Source organism: Pseudozyma flocculosa (assembly GCF_000417875.1).
Source record: "Pseudozyma flocculosa PF-1 unplaced genomic scaffold scaffold00005, whole genome shotgun sequence".
Taxonomy (NCBI): Eukaryota; Fungi; Basidiomycota; class Ustilaginomycetes; order Ustilaginales; family Ustilaginaceae; genus Pseudozyma; species Pseudozyma flocculosa.
The window spans coordinates 609,965-620,889 of NW_006920873.1; the positions used below are offsets into that span (position 1 = coordinate 609,965).

General features: G+C 65.2%; 5 protein-coding genes across 5 annotated transcripts in view; 3 read left to right on the top strand and 2 right to left on the bottom strand.

The window, feature by feature from the left end:
* Positions 1 to 471: 471 nt before the first annotated feature.
* On the top strand, positions 472 to 2,679 carry PFL1_02017 (uncharacterized protein; the record flags this gene model as incomplete). The annotated part of the gene is made up of 6 exons (XM_007879528.1): positions 472 to 488; positions 619 to 680; positions 871 to 945; positions 1,122 to 2,324; positions 2,450 to 2,458; positions 2,567 to 2,679. 6 exons carry the CDS (start codon positions 472 to 474, stop codon positions 2,677 to 2,679), a joined length of 1,479 nt encoding a protein of 492 aa, XP_007877719.1.
* An 815-nt stretch (positions 2,680 to 3,494) lies between these two features.
* On the top strand, positions 3,495 to 4,754 carry PFL1_02018 (uncharacterized protein; the record flags this gene model as incomplete). The annotated part of the gene is made up of 1 exon (XM_007879529.1): positions 3,495 to 4,754. One exon carries the CDS (start codon positions 3,495 to 3,497, stop codon positions 4,752 to 4,754), a length of 1,260 nt encoding a protein of 419 aa, XP_007877720.1.
* Positions 4,755 to 4,952: 198 nt separating this feature from the next.
* PFL1_02019 (uncharacterized protein) lies at positions 4,953 to 6,384 on the bottom strand (the record flags this gene model as incomplete). Its single annotated transcript, XM_007879530.1, has 3 exons — positions 4,953 to 5,764; positions 5,894 to 6,031; positions 6,201 to 6,384. 3 exons carry the CDS (start codon positions 6,382 to 6,384, stop codon positions 4,953 to 4,955), a joined length of 1,134 nt encoding a protein of 377 aa, XP_007877721.1.
* A 1,087-nt stretch (positions 6,385 to 7,471) lies between these two features.
* PFL1_02020 (uncharacterized protein) lies at positions 7,472 to 8,098 on the bottom strand (the record flags this gene model as incomplete). The annotated part of the gene is made up of 3 exons (XM_007879531.1): positions 7,472 to 7,575; positions 7,723 to 7,893; positions 8,023 to 8,098. 3 exons carry the CDS (start codon positions 8,096 to 8,098, stop codon positions 7,472 to 7,474), a joined length of 351 nt encoding a protein of 116 aa, XP_007877722.1.
* Positions 8,099 to 9,366: 1,268 nt separating this feature from the next.
* Positions 9,367 to 10,925, top strand: part of PFL1_02021 (uncharacterized protein) — a gene marked incomplete at both ends in the record, with an annotated part of 2,243 nt that continues 684 nt past the window's right edge. Inside the window, one exon of the mRNA XM_007879532.1 lies at positions 9,367 to 10,919. Coding sequence (XP_007877723.1) covers positions 9,367 to 10,919 — 1,553 coding nt within the window. The remainder of the gene's footprint in view (positions 10,920 to 10,925) is intronic.

Sequence of the window (10,925 nt, forward strand, 5' to 3'; positions counted from 1 at the left end):
CCTTGCCTCGCCTTGCCTCGACGAGCGCACGCACGGCCACCCAGAGTCAGCAGCAAGCAGCAGCAGCCAGCAGCGAGCGAGCGAGCCAGGCCGTGGCTCTCTCTACCCACGCACGCACAGATCGCGACCCACGGTCCGCCCGCCCGCCCTCTTGCGTGGCTCGGCCCACGCCCCGTCCATCGGACCGTCTGTCCCTGGCCCTCCCTCCCCTCTCGGCCAGCCAGCCAGCCAGCCAGCCATCGCCTGCCACCCCCCGCGCCATTCTTCTGCCTCGTTGCTCTGGCTCCTTCTGCCTCGCCCGTTCTCTCTCTTCCATCACCACCACCACCACCACCTCCTCCCCCTTCTCCTGCTACACAGCACCAGCACCTCGCCTCCCCTCTTGCTCTTTGCTTCACTGCATCCGGCAAGATACTGTCCGCAGCTGCCAACCGCATCTCTTCCGTTGCTAGCCACCTCCGCACCGCAAACATGTCCACCCAGGCTGTGTGAGTACCATGCGCGCGGCTTGGCTCCGGGCGCTCGTGTACCGTGTCGACCCGATCGGACCCACCAGCTGACCGCCTGAATGGATCGTCCCGCTCGCTCTCGCCCGTGATTGCTCCCTTTGCTTTCCAGCGCTGACATCGGCCTGATCGGCCTTGCCGTCATGGGCCAGAACCTGATTCTGAACATGAACGGTGAGTAGAGTCTGTGCAGCGGCGGGTCCCTCGATGAGCGCCACTCGGTGCTGGTCCATCGTGATGTTGAGCGACCGCCTGTCTGCAGCGGCAGCTTCACGACGAGGGATCGTCTTTCGAAGAAGCGCGCAAGGTGCACCTTGCTGACCCCGCCGGCCTACCGCTTCTTGTCGCCGCTTCACGCTCACAGACAAGGGCTACACGGTCTGCGCCTACAACCGTACCACGTCCAAGGTCGACGACTTCCTCAACAACGAGGCCAAGGGTGAGTAGCGGAGCAGCCGAGCAGTGCCGGCGATAGAGGAAAAAGGAGAGATGGCGGGCGTGAGAAAGAGAGGGGGCTTGAGAGAGAGAGGGAGCGAGGTGGTCACTCCGCCCGAGCGTCCTTGCTGAAATCCGCCCTGCGACCTGCGCACACCGCCCACCCTATTGCCGTCGCAGGCACCAACGTCGTCGGTGCCCACTCGGTCGAGGAGTTTGTTGCCAAGCTCAAGCGCCCGCGCAAGATGATCATCCTCGTCAAGGCCGGTGCCGCCGTCGACGCCTTCATCGAGCAGCTCGTCCCGCACCTCGAGAAGGGCGACATCATCATTGACGGCGGCAACTCGCACTACCCCGACTCGATCCGCCGCACCAAGGAGCTCGAGGCCAAGGGCCTCCTCTTTGTCGGCTCGGGCGTCTCGGGCGGTGAGGAGGGTGCCCGCCACGGCCCCTCGATCATGCCCGGTGGTTCCGAGGCCGCCTGGCCCGCCATCAAGGAGATCTTCCAGAAGACGGCGGCCCAGAGCGACGGCGAGCCCTGCTGCGACTGGGTCGGCGGCACCGGTGCCGGCCACTACGTCAAGATGGTCCACAACGGCATCGAGTACGGTGACATGCAGCTCATCTGCGAGGCCTACGACATCCTCAAGCAGGGCCTCGGCCTCAAGGAGACCGAGATCGGCGACATCTTTGCCGAGTGGAACAACGGCGTCCTCGACTCGTTCCTCATCGATATCACGAAGGACATCCTCAAGTTCAATGACGAGCAGGGCGTCCCGCTGGTCACCAAGATCCTCGACTCGGCCGGCCAGAAGGGTACCGGCAAGTGGACCGCCATCAACGCCCTCGACCTGGGCCAGCCCCTCACCCTGATTGGCGAGGCCGTCTTTGCCCGCTGCCTGTCGTCGCTCAAGGGCGAGCGTACCCGCGCCTCGCAGATCCTCAGCGGCCCGCAGATCAAGCCGTTCGAGGGCGACAAGAAGCAGTTCATCGCCGACCTCGAGCAGGCGCTCTACGCCTCCAAGATTGTCTCGTACGCCCAGGGCTTCATGCTGATGCGCGAGGCGGCCAAGGAGTACGACTGGAAGCTCAACAACCCCTCGATCGCCCTCATGTGGCGCGGAGGTTGCATCATCCGCTCCGTCTTCCTCAAGGACATTACGGCGGCGTTCCGCAAGAACCCCGAGCTTGAGAACCTGCTGTTCGACGACTTCTTCAACAAGGCCATCCACAACGCTCAGGAGGGCTGGAGGCGAGTCGTGGCCCAGGCCATCCTCTGGGGCATCCCCACGCCGGCCTTCTCGTCGGCGCTCGCCTTCTTTGACGGCTACCGCCGCGAGACGGTCCCTGCCAACCTCCTCCAGGCGCAGCGTGACTTCTTCGGTGAGTGCTTGTGCCGTCGCGTGGCCGGGGGCGTGGCAGCTGCATGCGAGTGGCGCGCTGACACATTTCCTCACCCTATCGCTCCTACCTTGTTTCTCCCTCTGGTCTTCTCTTCGAAATCGCAGGCGCTCACGGTGAGTTGCTCCTGCCTCTCGTGATCGTTCGCCCGCCTGCCGCTGGCCCCGAGACTGACCTTGAAATCTGCTCTGCCCTGCTCGCTACCGGACATCCCCACACCACAGGCTACCAGCTCCTGCCGCAGTACGCCACCGACAAGCAGCCCGCCGGCACGTGGCACCACACCAACTGGACTGGCCGCGGCGGCAACGTCGGTGCCTCGAACTACGACGCCTAAGCGCGGGATCGAGCTCGGTTCTGCGTCCCGTTGTGAGAAGAGAAAAGGAAAAGAGCGCGGCGCTCGCTCGCCCGCCGAGGCGACGCGAACGCCTTGTGCAATCGTACTCGTCCTTATCCGGACTAGATGTGGTGGTGTGTGATGCCTTCGTCGGCGGCAGGGCCGAGGTGTCCGGCTGCGTCGTGCCGAGTCGAGAGGCAAGCAAGGCAGGCAGCAGCTGTTTGGTCGGAGGTCCGGTCCGGAGGAGCCGACCCGGAGGCACTTCGCCTTGCCAGATACATAATGGCAGGACGAGGCCACATGGATGGGCTCGACCCAGCGGCTGTCTGGGCCCGATGCCACCTAGCCTGCCATGATGGTGTTGGGCTTTCTCTCAGGCGGTCCTGTATGTACTGCCGATGCGCGTGCGGCCTCGACACCGGAGATAGGCCTGCCTGTGATGCCGGGGGGTCCTGGAGATACGGGGGCCAGTCAGGCTAGGATGGACGCGCGGCAGGCAGCAAGCTAGGCTGGCTGGACGAGGGCTGCAGGGTCTGACGATGTGTGTTGGCGTGGGCCCTGCAGATCACCCTGCCTAGCCCAACCTAGCCTGCCTGCCTGTCGTCACCCTCGAGAGAGTGTCGGTCGGGTAAGCAAAGCAAGCAAGCAAGCAAGCAAGCAAGCAAGCAAGCGGCCGGTTGTGACCTCCTCTCGACGACGACCTCAGTTGCTTGGAGCATCGTATCACCGACCGCCTTGGCTCGCAACGCTGGCCAGCCTCTCAATCACCTCTCTGGGCCCATCCTGTCTTCTAGCCTCGCATCTCATTTGCCGCCATGTCGTCGTCGTCGACTGCCGCCGAACCGCTCAAGAACGTCGTCGTCGTGGGCGCCGCCTCGGGCATCGTGACGGCCAACCTGCTCGCGTCCAAGCTGCCGCCCACGCACCGCCTCGTCCTCATCGAGGCAAACGAGGTGGCCTTCTGGCCCATTGGCGCCCTCCGCGCCGCCGTCGAGCAGGCCTTTGAAAAGGAGATTGTCGCACCCCTCACCCACCTCTACCAGGACCACCCGCGCCACGTCGTCCTCAACAAGACCCGCGTCGTCGGCCTCGAACCCAACGCCGTCATCGTCGACCGCCTCGCACCCGAGCACCTCGACCTGGCCGCCTCGGGCACCCCCGCCGCTGGGGCGTCCGAGCGGAACGGAGGAGGGCACCGGATCGAGTTTGACCGCGCCGTCTTGGCCCTCGGATCGTCCTACTCGTTTCCGTCGCGCACTGTGGCGCCCGAGGAGGCCAAGATCCTGGAATCCTTCCAGACGGCGCAGAGGGAGATCGAGGCCGCACAGCACCTGCTCGTCATTGGCGGCGGTCCCGTCGGAGTCGAGTTTGTGGGCGAGGTGCTGGAACGCCACCCGCAAAAGGCGAGCGGCATCACGCTCGTCACCAACAGCAACCGCCTCGTGTCCAAGGACGGCAAGCAGGAGGGCGTCCACGACAAGCTGCTCAGCCAGCTCCAGAAGAAGGGCATAAACATCGTGTTCGAGGACGAGGTCGACTTCGGCGACGTCCCCTTGCGCACCGGCGCCGTCGAGGGGGGCCGCAAGACGTTCAAGACCAAGAACAAGGGCGTCGAGATCCACGCCGACTACCTCCTCGACGGGACGGGCGGCAAGCCCAACACATCGCTCGTCGCCTCGGTCGACGCGTCGGTGCTCAACGGCGTGGGCGCCATCAAGGTCGATGCGGCGCTACGGGTCAAGTCGGACGGGTCGTCGTCGGCCTTTGACTGGTCCCGCTACCTCGCCACGGGCGACTGCAACGACCTCCCCTGCGCCAAGACGTGGTTCGCCGCCGAGGGCCAGGCCAAGACGGCCGCCCACAACGTCCTCGAGCTCATCAAGGCCGAGGGCGGCCCGACGGCGTCGCACCCAAAGGTCCAGGACGCCAGCATCCCGCCCAACATGATTGTCGTCCCCCTCGGCAAACGCGGCGGCGCATCGCAGCTGTTTTTCGTCTCGCTCGGCGGCTGGTTCACCAGCTTGGCAAAGGGCAATAGCCTCTTTGTCTCGCAGTTCAAGGGCTACTACAGGTAGGCCGACGGACGCCGTGGTCGTTTTTGCAAGATACCCCCGGCGGGACCGTGATCCCGTCCGTCATCGTTCCTTCTTCTTGTCTTTCTTTTGAACAGGTATTTCACCCTCCTACCAGTCTCTACCTAAAGAACGAGTCATGAGATAAGCAAGCGTAGAGCGTATCGGGCATGGCCCGGTCTAGGTTCCGCAACGGGGGCCTCAGATCTTGGCGTCCCTGTTCTTGGCCAGCTCGACCTTCCTGACGTCAAACTGGACGCGCGGGAAGTGGGCGAGGAAGGCGCCGTTTCCGACGTTTGTGCGGACGAGGATGGTGATCTGCGTCGGGTCGAGGGCGACGAGGCTGCCCTGCTGCGGCACCTTGCCCGTGTCGGTGGGCGTGACGAGGACCTGCTGTCCGGCGCCGTCGACCCAGCCGGCCTTGACGAGCGGGTCGGATGCGCTGACGCGGGCGTCGTTCTGCGCCTTTGTGATGGACGCGGGCTCGGCCTGCTCGAGGATGAGGGTGGCCGCCTCTTCGGCCTTGATCGACTTGGCCTTGGCCAGGCCCTGCTGCGCCAGGTGCCTCTTGACGTCCGACAGCCACGCGACGACGCGCGGGAAGGGCGTCGTCGACTCTGCGCCGCCGCCGCCGTTCTTGGCCTCCTTGGGCAGCAGGTCGCGCGCGGTGCCAAACGACTGGACCCACTGGAGCGGGACAAAGGTGCAAATGTCGACGTACGACACCTTTTCGCCGACCAGGAAGCGACCCGCCTGTGCGCCCGCACCGGAGCCGGAGCCAGAGCCCGAACCGGCCTGCTGCTGCTGCTGCTGCTGGGCGAGGTGAGCCTCGATCGAGGCGAGGTGCGCGTACAGCTGCGACTGGCTGTAGGGCAGGTTGGCGGTGACGGCCTCGGCGCTGAAGGGCACTCCGGGCATGAACTTGGATCGGTCGGCCACAAAGGCGGGCGTAAAGGCCGCCTTCGGAAGGTGTCCGACGGCCAAGCGGAAGAGCTGCGTCTCGGACCACGTCGCTGCGGCGGCGGCGGTTGCAATCGGGGTCCACCGGGCGAGGGCAGCGGCAGTGAGGGACACGGTTCAGCAACGAGACGGCCGACGACGACGACGAGGAGGGTGAAGGGGGCGAAGTCTCCCAAACTCACCGGACAGCTGGACCTGGATGATCTCGTCGCGCTTGTCAAAGAGGCTGTGGCCGTGACCGGGCTTTCCGCCAAAGGCGGCCTCGAGCGCCCTAGCGCACAGGGTCGTCTCAAAGTAGGCCTGTCCATCGAGGAACATGACTACCGGTGAGTCGGGCAGGGGAGCGCAGCAGAAGGAGCAGAGTTGAGCCGATGGTGCTCCTGGATTCCTCCTGTCCCCTCTTTGGTCACGGCAGCCGACCAGAGGGATCAGGGGACGGGGACGACGGCGTGAGCAGCCACCACCACCACCACCACTAGCAGCACTCACCAGGGATCCTGCGGTAGGTCACGCCGAGCAGCTCCGAGAGGGCGGGACGCGGCGGCATGGGCGCGACCTTGACGACGACAAAGTCGACCTTGTAGTGCGCCAGGAGGAAGAGCATCTTCTGGTAGAACGGCGACGCATCGTAGCCGTACAGGACCACGCGGGGCGACGAGGACGAGGAAGACATGGTCGGGACGGTGGCGTAGCGCGTGCGTGCAGAACGAGACGATGGGGGATGGGGGGGTTGGTGGTGGTGGTGGTGGTAAGGTGCGGCGGGATGGGGAGCAGAGCAAAGGAGGATGGGAGCCCCCCTCTCCTCTCCACGAACCAAGGGAAGGGGAGATTGCGGGGATACCGTAGCTGGGAAGGCTGGCAGGCAGACAGGCGGGGGCGGCTCGATGGGCACCGGTAATGGCACAGGGTCGTCTACCGGTCTACCGGTAGGTGCGTAGGTCTTCGCGGCGCCCGCCTCTCCGCCCAGTCTGCCAGGCCGGCCGGCTCGCAGCTGCAGGGCACCTGACGACCCAACCAACCAATCCCCCCCCCAAATGCCGGCATCCATCGTCAAGCCAACAGCTTCGCATCGCACGCATCATCGACCAGCGGCCACGATGCCATGAGCCCAGGCAGGCAGCTCTGTCCATCCCTGACGACGCGTATGGGCGAGAGCTTACGAGAGGGCAGACCATGTGCAGCGAGCACCTCACCTCGTCTCGCCTCGCCGAGCTGCGATCTCGACAGACTCCCGCCGCGAGCTCATATAGCTTTGCAGAGCGAGCCGAGGAGCCCCTCTCCCCTCCGCCTCGATCACGACAACGTCCAGACGGTGAGCCTCGCACGGGCTTATGTTGTGGTGACGATCCCGTCAGACGCCCCCGCTCCCGAGTGCACTTTCACCAACCTTCCTCGGCACAATCCCGCTCCGGGCACGGGCCAAGAGCCGTCGCCGTCCTCTGCCTCGTCCGACGCAACCATCACTCGGGCTGCCAGAAGAGCGCCTCCCAAGCTCGACGCAAGGCTGCACGCAAAGGGCTGTCGATGGGCGCATCTGGTGAGTGGATGAACGGAGAGCGGTACAAGTACAATGCAAAGACGGATCGGTGCAGCCCGGAGAGAGGTACAAGGGCGGAGGGAGGACGAGATCGTCAAACGTCGTCTTGTCGATGGCTCAGGACCTCGAAGCAGCTTCATGGCGTTGACGAGCGGCGGTCTTGGCATCGCCGCTGGACGAGGTGCCATCACTGGTCCATCGAGGGCCGGCGCCACCGACACAGCTACTCGTCCTGGATGTTGTGCTGAGCCTTGAGCTCGGCCAGCTCGGCTTCCCGCTTAGCCAGGTCCGCCTTTGCCGCAAGCCTCGCCGGCATATGATAGAGCACTGGGCAGCGCGCGGGAACAGGCCAGGGCGAGGGGGGAGAGGTGCACGAGAGACGTCAGCGTGTCGTTCTCGCTTCGCGGCACATGCTCGCAAGCTGCCGCTGCGACTTCGACTACCTTTCTCGAAGCCAACGCCCCCGTCACTCACCGACAATGTAGCGCTCCTGGAGGTGGAAGCCGTTGAGGTGGTCCAGCGCGCGCTTGGCATCGGCCATCTCTTCGAACACGACGTAGGCGGTGCCTCTTGTCTTTGGCCCGTCGCCGATCCGGATCTGCCGCAGGGCGCCGTAACGGCCAAAGAGCTCGTACAAGTCCGAGCCTGGCGAGGGAGGGGATGTAAGGCACAACAGTTCGAACAAAAGGTTAACGATCTGTGTCAGCGGCAGTGCACTTCTTCCGCTACTTGGCAGATGGAGCCGCTTATGGAGGTGGCAAGAAGGAGACCCACCCTGGGTCTGGTAGTTGAGGTTCTTGACAAAGAGGATGCGGCTGTGCTGCCTCTGTTGCGAGGACACGGCGCTCATAGTGGCGGATCCTGGCTTGGCTGGCGGGCGGCTCTCGAGCGGCTGCGGACGATGCTGAGCGGTGGCGGCGAGGTACGGTGGTGGAGGTGATGGTGTGCGAGGGCGGCAAGCACAGGCTCGAGAGACGCAACAAGGGCCGCTCTCGGCTCCGCCCGCCCGCATCCAACCCTAGCTCCTTCCATCCACTTCCGCGATCCGAGAAAAGATGAGGAAGGGGGCGGGCAAGAATTTTTACGGGTGCGGGCCTGCAGCTGTCTGCCGCCGTGCTTGCTGGTGCTTGCTGGTGCTTGCTGGTGCTTGCTGCTGGCTGCTGGCTGCTTCGGCGGGCTGGCGGGCTGGCTGGCTGACTCGGAAGACGACCGAGAGCAGGCGAGCTCCCAAAAAAAGTTGGCCGTATCCGAAGCGTCGGGAACGGCCCCGTCCACCACCTGCTCGCTCCATCTATCCACCCCAGCCTAGCCAGCCTCTTGCTGCCCTTGCACCAACCCTCTGTTCCGAGTCGCTACCATCTCTGCCAATCGCCCAAGCTGCTCTCTCCATCTCCCCTCCGCTCCTTTCTCGCTCCGCTGCTCCGTCAAGGTGAGTGTGGCCTTATCTCGAGGCTGACGGATCGGCCCGCCTTCGGCTCCCTTCCGATGCCTGCTTGCTTCTGCCAGGTGCTGCCTGGTGCACAGCCCCCGTAGATGAGCGAGGCTACGGCCTCGTCATGTACGGGCTCTACTGGTCTGCTGGACAGCGCGCATCGTTCCGGCTCAGTCCGCTCTTGCCAACGCTCCCGGTCTAGCCTCTCTCGAGCAACGGTTGTTGGGCCCGGACGTACGCCGAGGGCGTAGAGGCGGTGGGGGCGTCGACCACGACAACATATGATGTTCAACACATCCGTTGGCTCGCCCTCACTCTCTCACCATGCTGTCACGCTGGCTGTCTCTCGACTGCTGGCAGGCCGACCGTCGTGCGGATAGCTCCCCGCTCCTTCCCTCCGTTGGGGGCAATGGCTCGCCATCACTCCTCCCGCCTCGCCCCTTACGTCCCCCCCTCCTCCCGCTGAGCTGCCCGGTTTCAACAACACCGTTCCGAGCCTCCGACACTTACCCACTCATCGTCAAGGGCTCTGGTCTGGTACGCCCTCCGCCCTGCTCCTCTGCCCTCTCTCCCTTTATATGCTCTCTCGAATGCCTCGCCTTTGCCGCCGCCCTGTCCCCATCTCCTTCTCCCCAGTCTTTTCGCTTGCTGCTCGCGGAGCTCAGCGCCTCGCTCCCTGTCGCGACATGGCCGCATCGTCTCACAGCTTCGCCTCTGCTCGCTGCAACTGTGAACGCATTTCCTTCTCTAACCATCTTGCCCCGGTCACCCATCGTCTCCGCTCTTCAGTGGCAGCCGCACCCCCGCCAGCTCTCACCTCGAGCGCCTCCCCCCTCGCCACCACACCGGCTCTCTCCAACTGCACCTCCAGCGCACCGAGCCCTGCCCTAGCAACACCCTCCCTACCTGGAGTCAAGTCCTTCATCAGCACTTCCGCCTCGCCCTCGGCCGCCGACAAGCAGCACGACAAGCACGTAGACGAAGCCAGCCCGGACGCCTCCATCGACCTAGCTCGCCTCAACTCGCTCCTCTTCCAGCTAGCCCAGCCCGTCGAGGCGCCTGCAGCGTACACCACCGCCGCACCTTCCGCTTCTGCGTCTCCCTCATCCTCGTCCTCTGCGGCTGCCACCCCGCGTCTCACCCCCCGCCTTCGCGGCAACGGCACGCTCCGGGAACCGCGCGACAAGCGAGCCGAGCGCAAGTCCAAGTTCGAATCCCTACTCGACACCTTCCACCAGGCCACCTTCTGCACCTTTGAGCCGCAGCAGTCGAGCTACCACCTCTCGGCCAGCGACCTCGTCTCCGCCTTCGACGAGCAAGGCCAAGCCATCACTCCCATCGCGCCCAACGACGTCCTCCGCGGCATCGCCAGCAGCATGACTGAACCCGCCGTCCAGCACCAGGCCGCCTCTGGCTCGCTCCCCAGCGAGGAGAACCCGGGCAAGCTGATCCAGGCCTCGGGCATCGCCGCCCCCTACCAGGAAGCCATCAAGGAGGCCATCCAGGCGCGCGTCGACGCGGGCAAGTCGCGGCCCAAGCTCGTCGGCATCCTCGCCACGCCCAGCCCGCCCAGCGTCGCCTACGCCGAGTGGACGCGCAAGGCGTGCGAGGCCGTCGGCATCGAGTTCGAGATCTGGAAGACGTGGGACGACGCGGCCGTCGCCGCCAATGACGAGGGCGGCGAGGCCAACCACGCCGGCACCGCGCCCGACTTCGACCTCGAGGCCGACGTCGAGGACCTCATCATCGCCGCCAACGCCGACGACAAGGTCCACGGCATCATGGTCTACTACCCCATCTTCCACGGTCGCCAGGACACGTACCTGCAGCAGATTGTCGACCCGCGCAAGGACGTCGAGGGCCTGCACTTCAGCTACTGCTGGAACATGTACCACAACGTGCGCTGGGTGGCGCCCAAGCAGCTCGGCAACGCCCCGGGCACGACGCAGGAGGTGTCCGAGGGCGCCGACCAGGAGGCGTCGAGGAAGCTTGAGGAGACCGACGGCGAGCAGGTGCCGCCGGGCATGGCCAAGTCGATCCTGCCCTGCACCCCCTTGGCGATGGTCAAGTGCCTCGAGTCGATCGGCGTCTACGACCGCAACCTGCCCTACGGCGACCGCCTGTACGGCAAGACGATCACCGTCGTCAACCGGTCCGAGGTCGTCGGCAGGCCGCTGGCCGCGCTGCTGAGCAACGACGGCGCCAAGGTGTACTCGGTCGACATTGACAGCATCCAGGAGTTCAA